This window comes from Nycticebus coucang, chromosome X (assembly GCF_027406575.1).
Source record: "Nycticebus coucang isolate mNycCou1 chromosome X, mNycCou1.pri, whole genome shotgun sequence".
NCBI classification, from domain to species: domain Eukaryota; kingdom Metazoa; phylum Chordata; class Mammalia; order Primates; family Lorisidae; genus Nycticebus; species Nycticebus coucang.
In genome coordinates, this window is record NC_069804.1 from 15288268 (window position 1) to 15307073 (window position 18806).

Here is an 18806-nt window from a genome sequence, read left to right on the forward strand (position 1 = left end):
ATTGGTTGTGGAAGCCAGTCCCTATTGGTCCCATTCACATGAGTGGAATTATGTAAGAAGTAGTGGAAAAAGAAGGTATGAACAAAACAGGGAAAAGAAAACATGGAGAAAAAGGTAAAAACCAGAAAAAGCAGTGTAGATGTTGGCTACCTAATGCAGTGATGTCCAACAAACAGTTATCAGCCGTGAATAGATAAGGCGGAGGATAAGTAGTCCAGACCTTGGACTACACTTTTTTTTTTTTTTTTTTGTAGAGACAGAGTCTCACTTTATGGCCCTCGGTAGAGTGCCGTGGCGTCACACAGCTCACAGCAACCTCCAACTCCTGGGCTTACGCGATTCTTCTGCCTCAGCCTCCCGAGTAGCTGGGACTATAGGCGCCCGCCACAACACCCGGCTGTTTTTTTTGTTGTTGTTGTTGCAGTTCAGCCGGGGCTGGGTTTGAACCAGCCACCCTCGGTATACGGGGCTGGTGCCCTGCTCACTGAGCCACAGGTGCCGCCCAACCTTGGACTACACTTTAAGTAGCAGGGGTCTAGGATGTTTTTGTTTGTGGTTTTTAGATTTGTTTTTGTTGTTTTTGTGCGGGTATGGTTATTGCTAAGCACCAATAGTAATTGCTGCGTTCATTTTAGGATGTGACACACTGAAGACTTGCCTAGTGGATAATCTCTCTTTGGTGTAGATTTTTGCTGAATGTGGGAAAGACAAAATGTGTACTGTTTTCAGAAAATGTTCTAAAGCTTTATTCCTTAAAATGACATTAATTTCATTTAGAAGGTAAAATAGGTTGTATAGTGGTGAGGCCACCGAGGGAATAGTCTTTTCCCGAGGATTATTCTGCAAACATCTTTTAGCCATCACTGTCCTGTACCCTCTTGTGACAGTATCAACTTATATCACTGTGCTTGTGCACAGCCATGTCTAACTAACTAGGCACAGAGCAGGTAGAATGGAGTTCTGTGCGCTATAACTGGAGTTGTCCATCAAGGAGAACTTGTGGCCACCACATTTACCAGACCACATGGGTTCACGAGATTGTAGCATTTTGCTTTTAGCTATGGATGTCATCAATCTGATCTTTAAGTGCTTTCTAATGCTATTTTTGCCTGTTCTTTAGTCAATTTGTATAGATTATTACAGTGTAATAACAAATCTCAGTAGCTGGTTGGGTAGGTATATCCTCTTTACTCTTTTCATCTGCAGTATTTTTGCTATTCTTAGCCCTCTGCTCTATAAATTTTCAATTCAATTTGGTGGGGGGTGGGTATGGAAACTCCATTTGGGATTTTGAAGAGTATTTCATGAAATCTATAGATGTATTTTGGGGAGAATTTCCATCCTGATGTTATTAATAATAGAACTTAAAAGTGGCTATCCTATGGAAAAGAATGAAATTAGATCATTACACGCTGTACACAATTCCAAAAAAACAAAGGAGGCTTGCCTGGTGCTCGTATCACAGTGGTTAGGGCACCACCCATGTACACTGGGGCTGGCGGGTTTGAACCTGGCCTGGGCCTGCTAAATAACAATGATAACTGCAACAAAAAAATAGCTGGGTGTTGGGGCAGGTGCCTGTAGTCCCAGATACTTGGGTGGGAGGCTGAGGCAAGAGAATTGCTTAAGCCCACGAGTTTGAGGTTGCTATGAGCTGTAATACCATGGTTCTCTACTAAGGGCAACATAGTGAGACTCTATCTCAAAAAAAAAAAAAAAAAGATGAAGGGCCTAAGTGTCAAAATTTTATTAGATATTTAGATTTATTATAATAGGTAAATATTTTTCTAGTCTTGGGTTAAGGAAAGACTTCTTTCAAAACAAAAAGCACTGTCAGAGAAAAGATTATATAAATTGGCTTCATAGAAATTAAGACTTTCTCTTCCTCAAGACACCTTAAAACAGCAGTTCTCAACCTGTGGGTTGCGATCCCTTAGTAACAATGAAAATATATCCTGCATATCAGATATTTATATTACTATTCATAACAGTAGCAAAATTACAGTTACGAAGTAGCAACGAAAATAATTTTATGGCTGGGGGTCACCACAACATGAGGACCTGTATTAAAGGGTCGTGGCATTAGAAGGCATTAGGAAGGTTGAGAACCACCATCTTAAAATAAAGAAAGTGAGAAGACATTATAAAGTATTGGGGGGAGCATACTTCCAACAGCTTTAACCACAGGAAGTTTAATATCCAGACTATCTAAAGAATATTGATACTGAAAGAACAAATAACCCGATAGAAAGCTGGGCAAAATACACAAAAGGGGCATTTTGTAGAGGTGAAAAAACAAAGATGCAAAGATATCTTAGATTCTTAAACATATGAAGAGATGTTCTACCTTATTAGTGATCAGGGGAAATGCAAATCAAGACCACAATGAGATGCCATTTTATATCTACTGAAGTGGCATTAATGAAGAGATCTGATCGTACTATGCTTTGGAGAGGATGTGGCTGTATGTGGTCTGCACTGCTGCTGGGAATGTGAATTTTCCAGCCATTCTGGAAAGCAGTTTGGCATTGTCATGTGAAATCAAGCATTTAGAAACCATTACCCAGCAACCCCTCTTCTAGATTTGCACACAAGAGAAATTCTTGGCATGTGCATACTAGGAAAAACATAGGAGAATGTTCATAGCACCGCAAGTAACAGCAAAACCTGGAAACAGCCCAGATGCCTATGACACAAGAATGGATTAAAAAATAAAGTGTTTCATGCGTATGTGTGGTATGTTTTCAAAAAGTAGAATATTATGCAGCCTATCCAAATCTGGCCAAAGTCTTTTTGCACTGCCCACAACCTAAGAATGATTTTACGTTTTTAAGACAAAGTTTTCTAGCTGATCTCTAGCTACGTGCCAACAATTTGGATGAGCCCTAGTAATGTAATAAGCTAGAGTTGTGCTGTCCAAGATGATAACTGTTAGCCACATGTGGCTATTTAAAATTAAAGAAAGTAAAAAATTCAATTCCTCAGTTGCCCTGGCCACAATAAAGTCAAAACAACTAAAACCAAAGAGGTGATGATTATTATTTTTAAGAACTACACACAGAAGAAATAAAATAACATAAAAAGGAAAACAAAGGAATAGTGAACCCAAGATTGAGGGTCAGGGAAGGCAGGAAAGCTACAGACCAGGTGAAGTTCCTGCCAGTGTGTGCAGCACCTGTGCCTCCACCATAGTCCATAGTAAGGTTACTTTACAACATCGTTATACAAAAACAGTGTAGAATGTTTCTATACAGGTTTTTTTTTTTTTTTTTTTGTGGTTTTTGGCCGGGGCTGGGTTTGAACCCGCCACTTCTGGCATATGGGACCGGCGCCCTACTCCTTGAGCCATAGGCACCGCCCTCTATACAGGTTTTAAAGAAGTTTTTCCTGCAAGAATTTCAGAAAAAGTATTCTTATTATAATCTTAAGTGTATTGCCTGTAAGTTTGCTTGATATGTTTTGATGAGCCACAAGGTGTCACTCTTGCTCTTGAAATTGTGACTCAGCAGCATTTCCTTCTCCAGTAGAAGCTTTACTGAAAGGTCAGTGAGGCTGCCATCTTATCTGTTAATGTTGATTTTACCTTGAAATAGACTCATTTGCTCCAAAGCTAAAATTGCAGCAATTTCTCCTACTCACAAAGAACCCTGAGTGCTGCTTACTGCCTTCTGAATTCTGACTGTTTCAGTACAGTAGCCTGTGAGTGTTTTTTTAGAAAAGTAACACTTGGTGTTTATTTCCTAAAACATCAGTTTTTTTTTTTTTTAAGAGACACAAAGCACGGGCAGCGTCTGTGGCTCAGTGAGTGGGGCGCCGGCCCCATATGCCGAGGGCGGAGGGTTCAAACCCAGCCCCGGCCAAACTGCAACAAAAAAATAGCTGGGCGTTGTGGCGGGCGCCTATAGTCCCAGCTGCTCGGGAGGCTGAGGCAAGAGAATCGCTTAAGCCCATGAGTTGGAGGTTGCTGTGAGCTGTGTAAGGCCACGGCACTCTACCGAGGGCAATAAAGTGAGACTCTGTCTCTACAAAAAAAAAAATAAATAAAAAAAAGAGACACAAAGCACAATAAACCCATATGGTATATGTTGATTTTAGCAGGTCTTGTAACAGGTAGGAATAGTCTGGAATCACCCAGCAAACAGCAATTCAGGACATGCCTGGCTTTAAAACTAAGTTAATCCTGGCCTTCAACATCGGAGTAGGTCTCAACCTAGAACAAGAGCTCATTCATTTTCCAAAGGGTTATTACCAGAACACTTGGGCAGTGTTGCCAGTGGGCCCCAGCAAACTTCTGGGGCAGGAGGCATCCTGTTGAAGGGCATCCTCAGTTCAAAAAGCATAGAATTGTAGCTGGAAACTGAGGAGCCCACATCATCTATAACTCATTGAGTTGAAACCAGGAAGAAGAGCTGTAGTCAATGTCTGGAGTTAGGCAAGTTGGTAGAATCAAGTACTCCAGAGCAGGGGTCCTTAAATTGCGGCCCGTGGGCCACATGAGGCGGTGTGATTGTATTTGTTCCCGTTTTTTTTTTTTTTGTAGAGACAAGAGTCTCACTGTACCGCCCTCAGGTAGAGTGCCGTAGCGTCACACGGCTCACAGCAACCTCTAAGTCTTGGGCTAATGCGATTCTCCTGCCTCGGCCTTCCGAGCAGCTGGGACTACAGGCGCCCGCCACAATGTCCGGCTATTTTTTTGTTGCAGTTTTGCGGGGTCTGGGTTTGAACCCGCCACCCTCAGCATATGGGGCTGGCACCCTACTCACTGAGCCACAGGCGCCGCCCCTGTTTTGTTTTTTTAATTCAAAATAAGATATGTGCAGTGTGCATAGGAATTTGTTCACAGTTTTCTTTTTTTTTTTTTTGTAGAGACAGAGTCTCACTTTATGGCCCTCGGTAAAGTGCTGTGGCATCACAGCTCACAGCAACCTCCAACTCCTGGGCTTAAGTGATTCTCTTGCCTCAGCCTCCTGAGTAGCTGGGACTACAGGCGCCCGCCACAACGCCCAGCTATTTTTTGGTTGCAGTTTGGCCGGGGCCGGGTTTAAACCCGCCACCCTCGGTATATGGGGCCAGCGCCCTACTGATTGAGCCACAGGTGCCGCCCATAGTTTTTTTTTTTTTTTTAACTATAGTCTGGCCCTCCAGCAATCTGAGGGACAGTGAAATGGTCCCCTGTTTAAAAAGTTTGAGGACCCCTACTCCAGAGGATGGCAGGCCAATATGGAAGTCAAGAAAGCCAGTGATTCTAGGTTCAAATCCCCACTTCACCTACTGCTAATTATGGAATCTTGGGCTGATACATTTCTTCTTCTATAAACCATGGATACATGAAATAAAGGGTTGTTGTGAAAATTAAATATATGTAAAAGGTTAAAAAATATTTAAGATTTATTCTTTTTTACCCTAGATTTGCTCATTTTTCTGTCACAACTGGAAAAGAGAGAAGGTTGGCAGTGTAGCATGGCATGAAACAATTCAAATAAAATATTACATCATTATAATTCTTTCAACCATAACTCTTAAGGTTTTTATCATAGTTCCTAAATGTATAAAGTGTTTGTTGATTTTAGCTGGAAGAAAGCAGGAATGTCCAGAAGCAAATGAAGATTCTACAGAAGAAGCAAGCCCAGATCGTGAAAGAGAAAGTTCACTTGCAGAGTGAACACAGCAAGGCTATCTTGGCAAGAAGCAAACTAGAGTCTCTTTGCAGGGAACTTCAGCGTCACAATAAGACATTAAAGGTTTGTTGGTTCACTTTTCTATTTTTCAGGAGGGATTAACTTAGCTGATCACCTTGCACCTATTTGAAATCAATTATTATCTCTACTTGGAGACGGAGATACTAACTACCTTACTTTCTCTTTTGCGTGGGCTGATGCCACGTGTGTGAGCTCATTGTAAGTTTTTCTATGTAAGTTTGTGTTTCCTGTTCAAGGAAGAGCTCTTTAGTTACCTTAGATTTGGTCACGGGGAGTCCGAATGGGATTCATGTTTATGCCTGCAGCTCTTCTGCTTAGAGCTATGGCTTAGGAAGTTTAGAGTTGCCAATTTTTGACTGACCACTGATGTAGCTGATCACCATGTAGGAAGAACTGCTGTGAGATGAGAAACTCTTATAGATAGACTTGAGTTAGAGTGAGTTTAAGAAAGAACCGCTGAGCTTCTTGGGTAGGTTGTAGGTCTTCATTGACCAAGTCCCCTAGTTATTTGGTTGCTAAATACTTTTAGAATGGCACTTACACCTTGGCTGATTATAAAGAAAGGGAGAATAGGTACCCAAGGATTTGTTGGTATCACCAGGGGAGGGAGGAAAAAGAGCAGATCCACAGGAATAATCTGCCTGTGAGAAGGGCACAGGTCTGTCCTTGTGTACTGGTTGTGTATGACTTTGAGCAGGATCTCTGATCAAATACCTCCCTACACCCCAAGCATATCCTCAAGGCCCTAGAATACAGGAGTCCTCTGAACATGGGTCTTCACCTGATGTGGGAATCGTTATTTTCTTCATTGCTTTTGAACCCTTGGATTTAGATCTTAATTAAAGCAGGCGGTATTGTGAGTGGGCTGATAACTATTTTGACATGACAGGTCTTTTGATACTTGTATCCTAGCAAGAGTTGAAAGTAAGCTTGTTTTTTTTTTATAGCCGGGGCCAGGTTTGAACCCACCGCCCCTGGTATATGGGGCCGGTGCCCTACTCCTTGAGCCACAGGTGCTGCCCAAAAGTAAGCTTTTTAAAATAAGGATTCCATTTGTCCTTTGCCCTCCAGGGAGTAGAGGTTGTCACTCAGAAAGTAAGCTGCAGACAGGGCGGTATCTCTTCAGGCTGATCTAAGATGATGTGCAGTGTGACCAGCTAGGAGGGACAGCAGAGTGAACTTTAGACAGTCCCGTCATGCTTACTGTATGGCAGGACAGTGTGCCTCTCTGCAGCTACTCTGCTCAGCAAAGGTGCTTGCTCTTAAATGAGGGCCTCTGGTTATATGGAAGGGGGGACGATTGTAGTTCAGAAGCATCGCAGTGTGGGGGCAGTAAACGAACCCACATTGGGGCAGCTGCCTTCGAGAGCATCTTATCTTTATGTCTGTGCCATTAACGGAAATTATTTTGGATAATAAGGAGGAAAATATGCAGCAGGCACGAGAGGAAGAAGAACGTCGTAAAGAAGCAACTGCACATTTCCAGATTACTTTGAATGAAATCCAAGCCCAGCTGGAGCAACATGACATACACAATGCCAAGCTCCGTCAGGAGAACATCGAACTGGGAGAGAAGCTGAAGAAGCTCATCGAACAGTACGCACTGAGGGAAGAGGTAATGGCATTTGGTTTGTTTAAACAGCTTCACAGGATTAGCAAAAGCTTCACTGTTTGCTACTAAAGTAAAACCACTATCACAGGATGTTTTCATAACTTCCATGTATGTACAGTGGAAGTTACTTGCTTTATAGGAAAGAATCAGATACCACATGACCAGAAGGACTAGTAGCGATCATCACTTGATGGTCTTGGAGTCACTGGATTTGGATAGGTGAGGTAATTATTTCTAAGAACTGTCGAGGGCTGCTGTCTTCCATGTGATACTACAAGATTGCACTTTTAGCATACACATGGTTTCCTCTTATTCAGACTTATAATGAGTAAATATTTGGCCCCTAAATACCCCTGTATCTCAGACATCCCTGACAGTGTGTACGGTATCCACCACCATTCCATCCCACCTGTACACATAATGTTTCTGATTTTTTTACCCCCCCTAGAGACAGGGTCCTATTCTAGAGTGTGGGGATGTGATGACAGCTCACTGCAACATGGAATTCCTGGGCTCAAACATTCCTCCTGCTGTCAGCTTCCTGAGTAGCTGGGATTACAGGTGTGTACTGTCACACCCAGCTAATTTTTTTATTTTTTGTAGAGATGAGGTCTTGCTATGTTGCTTGGGCTAGTCTCTAACTCCTGGCCTCCCAAAGTCAGGCTTTTATTTATTTATTTTAAGTAAATTTATTTCAGGTTAATGTGAGGATACAAACAACCAGGTCAAAATATTTGATTTTGTTAGGTAGAGTCCCTCTTGTGGTTATGTTCCACACAGAAAAGGTGAGCCAAACACCCCCACCCCGTGCCCACTCAGTGAGGGCATCCCAACCTCCTCCCTCATTAACTTGAATTGAAACGAGTTTTTCACCTATATGTGCATGCATCAGATCGTCTGCTGGCTTCATATTAGTATTGAGTACATTGGATAATTGTTTTTCCATTCTTGTGATACTTTACTAAGAAGAAAGTGTTTTAACTCTATCCAGGATATTACAAAAGATGTGAAGTCACCATCTCTTTTATGGCTGAATAGTATTCCATGGTGTGCATGTACCACAATTTGTTAATCCATTCCTGATGTGATGGGCATTTAGGTTGTTTCCACATCTTGGCAATTGTAAATTGAACTGTGATAAACAATCCAGTGTGAATGTCCTTATTATAAAATGATTTTTTGGGGGGTAGATTCCAGGGTCAAATGGGAGATCTAATTTCAGATCTTTGAGGATGCTTTTTTTTTGAGACAGAGTCTCACTATGTCGCCCTTGGTAGAGTGCGGTGGTGTCATAGCTCACAGCATCTTCAAACTCTTGGGCTTAAGCAATTCTCTTGCCTCAGCTTCCCAAGTAGCTGGGAATATAGGCACCTGCCACAACACCCAGCTATTTTGTTGTTATTATTGTTGTTGTTGTAAGTCGTCATTGTTGTAGTTGTTGTTTAGCAGGCCCAGGCCAGGTTTGAATCCACCAGCCCTGGTGTATGTGGCCGGCACCCTAACCACTGAGTTATAAGCGTCAAGCCAGAATTCTCCATACTTCTTTGCAAAGAGGTGTATTAGTTTGCAGTCCCACCAACAGTGTAAGAGTGTTCCCCTCTCTCCACATCCACACATCTGCAGCTTTGAGACTTTGTGATGTGGGCTGTTCTCACTGGGGTTAGGTGATATCTCAGGGTGGTTTTGATTTGCATTTCTCTACTGATTAGGGATTTAATGAAGGGTTGGTTTTTTTTTAATTGAGACAGAATTTTGCTATGTTGCCCTTCTTAGAGTACCATAGTGTCACAGTTCACAGCAGCCTCAGACTCTTGGCCTTAAGTGATTCTCTTGCCTCAGCCTCCCAAGTAGCTGGAATTACAGGCGCCCACCATAATTCCCGGCTATTTTTTGGTTGTACCTATCATTGTTGTTGGGCAGGCCCAGGCTGGGTTTGAACCTACCAGCCTTGGTGCATGTGGGGCTCCTGCTTGAGCTCAGGAGTTGGAGACCAGCCTGAGCAAGAGTGAGACCCTTTCTCTACTAAAAATGAAAAACTAAGGCAAGAGGATCACTTAAGCCCAAGAGTTTGAGGTTGCTATGAGTTATGATGCCGTGGCACTCTACCCTGGGAGACAAAGTGAGAGTCTGTATCCAAAAAATAAAAATTGTTTTAAACAAGATCCAAATAAAGTCTATCCATTGTTGGTTTATATGTCTCAAGTGTCTAAAGTAAAAATTTCCTCTTTTGCATTGTTGCAGTGTGTTTATTGAAGAAACTGCTTTTGTCCTACAGGTTAAATTTTCTTTTTATTAGCTTATAAAGCCCTCAGTTGTAAAGAAACGATGCTGGCCTCTTTGTGTACTTGCCCTGGCAGGGAAGGCCTGTTTGCTGAATATGGCAAATGTATCTTGCTCTACTGTGTAAACATACCTTTCTCTTCCGCAATAAACTTTTGTTTCATGCTTGCCTTAAAAAAAATTTTTTTTTTAATTTTGTTTTAATATGATAGCCTGCCTCATCACAGATATAGCAAACTTAAAAATTAGGTATGTTTTCATCATATTACTTGTGGGTCTTATTTATTTATTTTTGAGACAGAGTCTCACTCTATTGCCCTGGGTAGAGTGCTATGGCTTCATAGCTCACAGCAACCTCGATCTCTTTGGCTCAAGTGATCCTCTTGCCTTAGTTTTCCAAGTAGCTGGGACTACAGGTGCCCAGCACAATGCCTGGCTAGTTTTTCTGTTTTTAGCAGAGACGGGGATCTGCTCAGGCTGGTCTAGAACTCCTGAACTCAGGCTATCCACCTGCCTTGGCCTCCCAGAGTGCTAGGATTACAGGCATGAGGCACTGGGCCCAGCTGGTCTTATTTATTTATTTTATTTTATTATTATTATTTTTTGAGACAGTCTCAAGCTGTTGCCCTGGGTAGAGTGCCATGGTGTCACAGCTCACAGCAACCTCCAACTCCTGGGCTTAGGTGATTCTCTTCCCTCAGCCTCCCGAGTAGCTGGGACTGCAGGCGCCCGCCACAACGCCCGGCTATTTTTTGCTTGCAGTTGTCATTGTGGTTTTAGCTTGCCTGGGCCGGGTTTGAACCCGTCAGCCTCAGTGTATGTTTCCTGTGAGTATCCCCTGTCCACACGAGGGCACTGAGCTTCAGCGTGGGCAGGAATTTTCCCAGAGCCATACCCTGGCCAGAGTGTGACGTGGGCCATTCCTACCATCATGCCATGTTGCCTCTAGGTGAGAAATCTGAGAAAATTTCATAGGGAGAAAGGAATTGTGTGCATGCTATATGGGTGCAATAGTTTGCTCTCTTTATCCTGATGTAGTTTGTGTCTTATTTTCAGCAGCGGGCAGAAACAGGAAGTCCAAAGCTGGTGATGGGCACTGGGCCGACAGGGCCAGGGACAGGGCAGCAGTGAGAGGGCAGTGCTCCTGTGGGTGTGGGGTGGTTTGCAGAGTAGCCACCCCCATTAGCACAGGGACTGAAAAACTCAGTGTTCTCAGCTACAGTGGTATTAGCAGGACAGCAGGGTAAACAGGATGCTGGGACTTCTGCTGTTTCCTCCTCACTGTGCTCCTTTCTTTGGTAAGTGATAGAAGAACTTTTGTTTTCCCGCAGCATATTGATAAAGTGTTCAAACACAAGGAACTGCAGCAACAGCTTGTGGATGCCAAACTTCAGCAGACGACACAGCTGATAAAGGAAGCTGACGAAAAGCATCAGAGAGAAAGAGAGTTTGTAAGTTCTACTTCTTTTTTTTATTTGTAGAATTTTATGGGGTACATGTGAAACGTTGCTATAATGTGGAGTGATCAAGTCAGGGCATTTAGAGTGTCCCATCTACCAAGCACAGTATATTTTTGTATAGTCAGTTCTGCTTCTTGAGAAATTATTGCCAAAATTATACCCAAAGCCGTTTAAAACGTTTAGACTGACTCTACATTTAACATAGCACCAGCGCGTGATGGTCAGCTTTTTGCTCTAGATTGAGAAGAGAGGGAGCATGAGTGAGTTAGAAAGCATTTTATTTGTATTTAACTTTTTATATAGAAAATACACTGGAGAGATTAGACCATGTCAGTGGAAAGACCGGTACTTGCCTTGTTTTTTTTTTCCCTATGCTTATTTATTTCAGTTCTGAGGTAGTGGTCATCAAGTTTAAGAATTGTGCTAGGATTTAGCATATTAAATTTGGTAATTCAGTTTAACAACAGGCTTACCAAACACAGGTTATGTTTTGTTTCTAAACACGTAACCGGAAACTAGGGTAACCATTTGTTTACTCACTTTGGTGTAATCTCTGATAAAATTTTAACAGAATCCCCTATACCCTAATCACTTAGCATCAGTTCCAGAGTGTATGCTCACATAATATTAGCCTGTCAATAATTGTGAGTAAGGTGAAAATCTCACTGGGTACGTATATTTACTATATGCAAATTTAACTATACATGCTTATCCAAAAAGATAATAAAAGTGAGAAATGATTGTACTAATGTGGACTGTTTGATCTGGCATTCACTCAAGTAGCCAAGGCCATGAGGTGAGTGCAGTGTAAAGACTCACTTCCTGCGTGGCCCTCGTGATGTGAATCTGTCATGCTGAGTGTGAATCTAGGGCTCAGAGACATCTTTCCCAGTATGGCCCTTTCACAGGAACTGACAATGGTGGAGTATAAATTTTACACACATGCATGTGTGCACATGTATGTACCTTCTGGTTGGTTCAGTAGGACTTTTCAAGGCTTCTTTGCACTATGTATTTGACAGTTTACTTCAGGGATTTACAACTACTTACTATGTAACTTTATTATGTCATTTTGTTGAAAACCCAAGTATTGTATATAGATGAAAGCATCCATCCCCATCCCCCACCCCAGGGCTAAAAATTACTTAGGAACCAGGATTTCATTGCTTTGCTACAGACCCGAGAGGCCTCTCAGAGACTAGAGAGGGCTTTCTAGGTCACCCAGATAATGTCAAGATTCCTAGCCATGTTTTCTGCTAATGCTAGACATCTAATTATTTTCACCTAAAATACAACAGTTACTCTTGGTTTTATAAATTTTATGAGGTCTCCAGGGTACTTTTTCTGCTTTAGCAGTAAAAGATTATTTCTTCGTTCTTAAGTATTAACAAGCGGGACAGATGGAAGACGTGGATAAATGATGGTTGTGAAACAGAATGTTGTCGTCTATAGACTCATGGTTCTTGCTAAAATAGTGAGCAGAAGGGTAACTAACTGTATGGCCATTCAACGTCATCATTGTATTTGTTATTATTAGCATTTTGCCAGAATGTTTCTGTTTTCTAGTTACTAAAGGAAGCAACAGAATCCAGGCACAAATATGAACAAATGAAACAGCAAGAAGTCCAACTGAAACAGCAGGTAACTTGGCAGCAGAAGGTAGAGTTTGTAAGAAAAATGATGGTTCATGTGATACATGTCTTGATCTCCTCTAAGATTCTAGGATGGTTTTGCTTTTCCCTAGCCAGAGCTGACCAGAACTGAGGAAGACATCACATGTCCCTTTTGGGATTGTCCACTTCATTTAGGGTACCCAACTCATCTCTGTTTGCCCAGGACTTTCCTGGTTTTAATACTGACAGCTCCACGTCCCAGGAAATCTTGGTTTCGGGGCAGACTGGGATGGTTGGGCAACATAGGTACTTTCTCACTTTGTTCCCGTGTGCGTCACTTAATTTCCCCCTGAAGGAAAACCGACAGATCTGCAGATTTTAGTCCTTTATCAAGTTGAACCATATGAAATTGCTGAAGAAGCTAAGAATATTTGATTCCTTTGAGCTGTAAAATGACAATTTTGTATAGTTTAACCTATACCTTTAGAATTTTGTGCTGTGAGCACATAACCTATTTTGAAAACTACGTATGTCTGGCTGTGGTGGCGCATGGCTATAGTCCCCACTATTCCCGAGGGTGAGGCGGGAGGATCACTGGAGCCCAGGATTTAAAGGCAGCAGTGAGCTATGCTCGCATCACTGCACTCCAGCCTCAGTGACAGAGTAAAAAGAAAAAGCCCTGCATAGGGCCACAGTGTGGCTCCCAGGGGAGTTGTGGGGGTTGGTGTTTCCACTCAGGGCCCTCCCTTCTTTCCGTGCAGACCCCACTAGGGGCGCCCTCTCGGGTCTCTGTGTGGTTGCCTTGCATGCAGTGAGAGTAGCAGGTGCTGTTTCCTTACTCAAAGAAAAGGTGCAGGAGAGACTTCCATCTTTACAGACAAAATTAGGCGTTAGTATCTATAATTCACCCTTTTTTCAGTTAACTAGATCACATTCTGTTGAAGAGTGCTACTTATTTCAAAGGTTTATTATGGTAACATAGGAAGTTTCTTTAAGTAAGGACTCTAAATTTGCTAATTTTGAAGGCATGAGTCTTCACCAGTACCTCTTTTGGAGTGCTATTTTTCTTTGGGAAAGTTTTACATTGTGGTGATGTTATCTTCCTATAAAGCTAGTCTGACTTAGAGTGAAAATTCAAAAGGTGTCAGATTCAGAAATCTTTGCAACCTTACACCGTGAGTTATGATCATGCTAGAAAGCACTTTGAAGATATGAACCTTTGCTTATCAGCGCTGTGCATTCAGTTGTCCATCTAAACGAGGGTGGGAATCAATGTGGAGGAGGTGTAAAGTATACAGATGGAGCCTGGCGCGGTGGCTTATATCTGAAATCCTAGCACTCTGGGAGGCCAACGCGCATGCATTGCTTGAGCTCGTGAGTTCGAGACCAGCCTGAGAAGAACAAGACTAAAAATAGAGAAACTAGCCGGGCATTGTGGCGGGCGCCTATAGTCCCAGCTACTTGTGAGGCTGAGGCAAGAGGGATCTCTTGACCCCAAGAGTTTGAGGTTGCTGTGAGGTATGATGCCATGGCACACTCTACCCAGGGCAACACAGTGAGATTGTCTCAAAAAAAAAAATAATGTTCTTGAACATGGGAGTCATTGATAATGCTGCAGGGGAAGTCACAGAGCTCCCCCCCGGCCCCCCCTGCTCTGCATCTGTTGTCTGTCATCTGTACCACCCTGAGTCATTTTGTTTCTTTGGTGTCACCTCCTTTTCCTGCTACCTAAATGTGGCTGTCCTTCCCAAGAGTGTCCCATTTTCTGTGCTTACTATGTTATCTCCTAAATTTTAGTGCATTTCTGTGGGATGTTAGAACTTAGCTCTATGTCTGATGTCCAAGCATTGGGTATGCATTTGTTTTTAGAAACACTTACAACAAATCACATCTAACTATATTTTTTCTTTGAAAGTTGGGGAATTTGAATTGTTTACATGGAACTCAGAATATTTCATACTTTTTTCTGTAGCTTTCTCTTTATATGGATAAGTTTGAAGAATTCCAGACTACCATGGCAAAAAGCAACGAACTGTTTACAACCTTCAGACAGGAAATGGAAAAGGTATTTCCATGTTTTTAGTAGAATATTACATAAAAGGGAATTTATATAAGCTATTTTAAGTATGATTACTTCTTAGATGAGTTATTTGTTTTGATTGTTGGTTTTTTTTTTTTTTTGAGACAGAGTCTCACTTTGTTGCCCCTGGGTAGAGTGCTGTGGTGTCATAGTTTCAGAAACCTCAGACTCCTGGGCTCAAGTGATCCTCTGTGTACTCAGAGGATACTCAGCCTCACGAGTACCTGGGACTACAGGTGCCCGCCACAACACCCAGCTAGTTTTTCTATTTTTTGTCTTGTTCTTCTCAGGCTGGTCTCAAACTCATGAGCTCAGGTGATCCGCTCACCTTGGCTTCCCAGAGTGCTGGGATGACAGGCACGAGCCATTGTGCCTAGCCTTAGATGAGTTATAATATTGTCTTAATTTTATCTTTTCTGATCCTCCAGTAGCATCTTCAGTCATTTTGACCTCAAAGTACCCCCAGTAGCTAATGATGTCTGTGCTCGTAGAGTTAATTCTACCTTCAGTATAGTGAAATCCTCTATTAAGTATAATGTACTAGAAACGAAGTGGTGGAGGCCAACGCACTGGCTCACACCTGTAATCGTAGCACTCTGAGAGGCTGAGGCGAGTAGATTGCCTGACCTTAGGAGTTTGAGACCAGTCTGAGCAAGAGCCAGACCCTGTTTCTTTAAAAAAAAAAAAAAAAAAATAGCCAGGCGTTGTGGCAGGTACCTGTAGTCCCAGCTACTTGGGAGGCCGAGGCAAGAGAATCGCTTGAGCCCAGGAGTTTGAGGTTGCTGTGAGCTGTGACGCTACGGTACTCTACCCAGGGCAACATAGTGAGACTCTGTCTCAAAAATAAATAAGTAAGTAAGTAAATAAATAGATAAATAAAAAGTGGTTTTTTGTTTGTTTTTTTTTTTTTTTTGCAGTTTTTGGGCGGGCCTGGGTTTGAACCTACCACTTCTGGCATATGGGGCCAGCTCCCTACCCCTTTGAGCCACAGGAGCCGCCCAAGTGGTATTTTTTTTTTTTATTTGTTGTTTGGTTAGTTTTTATCACTTTGAGGATCATTCCTCAGTCTTTTCACAAAACTGTATCCTGGGAAAAGTCTTTTCACAAAACTGTATCCTGGGAAATGAAATGATTTAAAGATATTCAAGCCCACAAGAATAAACATATTTTCATTAATTGATAAATATATCAGTGCTTCTCAGTTTTTTAGCTTTTCTTTCTTTCTTTTTTTTTTTTTTTTGTAGAGACAGAGTCTCACTTTATCACCCTTGGTAGAGTGCCGTGGCCTCACACAGCTCACAGCAACCTCCAACTCCTGGGCTTAGGTGATTCTCTTGCCTCAGCCTCCCAAGTAGCTGGGATTACAGGTGCCCGCCACAACGCCCGGCTATTTTTTTGTTGCAGTTTGGCCGGGGCCGGGTTTGAACCCACCACCCTCGGCATGTGGGGCCGGCGCCCTACCCGCTGAGCCACAGGCGCCGCCCTAACTTTTCTTTCTTAACTTCACTCTCACTGAGTTCTTTCTCCTCTAACCAAACCAGTTCACGGGCTTTTATTGCTTTTTTCTGTCCACCTTAAGGAGATATCCCTTAGGTTACCTAAGAACCAAAATCTGTAATTCTAAACATATCCATCCAGCCAGTCACCCATTTACCCTTATTTTACTTGGCTTCTTCCCCTCAAAATGGAGGACTTAAAAAAAAATGATATTGGGTTAAGGAGAAAGAAAGGAGTGCCTGGTACCTTGTCAGCAATTCAGATGTTAGTCATGACTACTAGCTAGTGGTTTGGAGCAGGTGCCCTGCATCGATGTCCCAATTGTACCATATCATGTGTGACTTTGGACAAGTTTGTTCCTTCACCATTACAAGCGGTACAAAGACCAACCTACCCGTGATAAAATAGAGTACTTCAGACGGTGCTTGGCACATTAACTAATGTGCTCAATTGTCATGTGACTGAAGGGTGCTCAAATTACCACCTTTAGGTATTTTTAGACTTAGTAATCTGGAGAATTCCATGAGCAGCAGATTAGTTCTGTCTGCCAGACCTTTCAGACTCCGGTCGAGGGGGAGCTATTAGGCACAGCAAAAGTGTCAGTTGGAGTCTAGTACAGGCTCACTGTTGAAGTGGAACATAGTTTCAGAAAGGGACTCCCAAATTTGTTATCCTAGAGAATCCTCTGGGAGTGTACTGTGGATCAGCTCTAAACCCAGATCTTCCCACTGCCTTTGCCTCACTCTGCCTTGTGTTGTAGTTCTGTAATTACCTAAGGCATAGGGCATTGGCTCTGTCTTATTCTTGTTTTCCTTAACAGCAGCTGGCTCAGTGCCTAGACTCTGGCCAGAGCCGGCTCACGGTCAGTGCTGGATGAAGGATACTGAGAATGTGGCTGATGGGCATAGATAACTCTAACTCTGAGTTCCTGACAGCTGTGTCCTGGGAACATAGGCTTAAGAACATGTTCCTGATTTTTGGACTCAGTTTAGCAAAATGTGAAGTAAAACAGACTTATGGGTTGTGAGGATGACCAAAGCTCAAGGGTTAAATACTTCTTGGTCATTGGCCTCTTACTAAATTATGCTTCCTCTGGTTCTGAAGCTGCTGTGGTCTTGGGGGTCCTGGCAGAGCATCAGTTCTTCATCTTGTTTGGGGCTGAAAGTCATTCATCCCAAGAATCTGAGGAATTAGTTTAATGGGCAGAAACTCAAAATCATGGACATTTTTTCATGTAACTTGGGGAGCAGGAGGACTTGTCTCTTGCTATCTCCAGTCTTAATATTGAGTTCAGAGTGTGCTGTTGCCTCTGGAATTGAGATTAAATTTGTTTTTCTCAACACAAACCCTTCTTTGGTTCCATCCCTAGGAGGTTCTGAGATAAGCTCTGCTAGGGACAGCACACACAGCTGTCAGCTGGGTGTGGCAGGTGCAGGGGCAGGACATTAAGACATTTTTGTGGGCGGCGCCTGTGGCTCAGTGAGTAGGGCGCCAGTCCCATATGCCGAGGGTTGCGGGTTCAAACCCAGCCCCGGCCAAACTGCAACCAAAAAATAGCCGGGCGTTGTGGCGGGCGCCTGTAGTCCCAGCTGCTCGGGAGGCTGAGGCAAGAGAATCGCGTAGGCCCAAGAGTTAAGAGGTTGCTGTGAGCCGTGTGACGCCACGGCACTCTACCCGAGGGCGGTACAGTGAGACTCTGTCTCTACAAAAAAAAAGAAAAAAAAAAGACATTTTTGTATGGTGGGACAGAGTGTAGCAATGAGAAATAGAACTTGGGATTTAAATTTGCGATTGTGTTGATTCACAGATGACAAAGAAAATTAAAAAACTGGAAAAAGAAACAATAATATGGCGTACCAAATGGGAAAACAATAATAAAGCACTTCTGCAGATGGCTGAAGAGGTGAGATGGTTTCCTGCGACTAAGGTATAGTCTTAGTCATGGGGACTTAGAAATTCAGGTACCTATCAGGACAGGGACATGTTGTGATAGTTGGGTACTCCAGCCAGAGTTGGGGTGGGAGGGGAGTTACTGAGTCGAGTCTCTGATGCTCTTCCTGGTGGTTAAGCTAGGTCTAAGTGTAAGGCCCTGAGGGAGGGATTGAGCTGCTTACTACCCACTTAATCAGCCCAGGCTTGTGTTGGAGAGTGGTAAGACATCCAGGTTTTGCTTTCTTCTATAGCAGCGGTTTCTCTAACTTGAGAGCTCGCATCTAATTCTGGCTTGTTAGGAGCAGGATTTTTAGGCTTCATCCACAGCTTGATTCGCTCACTGGGTCTGGGGGCTGGGAGAATCTGCCTTTCTAACAAGTATCCAGGGGATGCCCATGCAGTGGGTCCAGGGCTCACACTTTTAGGGAAGCATAGGTCAGACTTCACTGTTAGGGAAGCATAGGTCAGACTTCACTGTGAGAGTGCAAAGCAACCCAGAGGCCTTTCTGTCTAGATTGAATCTTGTAAAAAAGCAACACAGTACTTTTTGCCAGTTTTTTAAAGCTGAAATGTATACCTTGCTGTCACTGAATTTCACACCTTCAGAAACTTTACAGGTCTAGTTTGTAACAT

At 42.8% G+C, this 18806-nt stretch overlaps 1 protein-coding gene across 2 annotated transcripts in view; it reads left to right on the forward strand.

Moving 5' to 3' along the window:
* The window catches only part of TXLNG (taxilin gamma), a 61230-nt gene that overhangs the window by 38787 nt on the left and 3637 nt on the right, over nucleotides 1-18806 (forward strand). The window contains exons 4-9 of one of the 2 annotated variants that reach the window (XM_053580746.1): nucleotides 5571-5741; nucleotides 7120-7314; nucleotides 10923-11042; nucleotides 12618-12692; nucleotides 14637-14729; nucleotides 18049-18168. In XM_053580746.1, coding sequence (XP_053436721.1) covers nucleotides 5571-5741; nucleotides 7120-7314; nucleotides 10923-11042; nucleotides 12618-12692; nucleotides 14637-14729; nucleotides 18049-18168 — 774 coding nt within the window. The remainder of the gene's footprint in view (nucleotides 1-5570; nucleotides 5742-7119; nucleotides 7315-10922; nucleotides 11043-12617; nucleotides 12693-14636; nucleotides 14730-18048; nucleotides 18169-18806) is intronic. The other variant, XM_053580747.1, reaches the window with a different exon arrangement.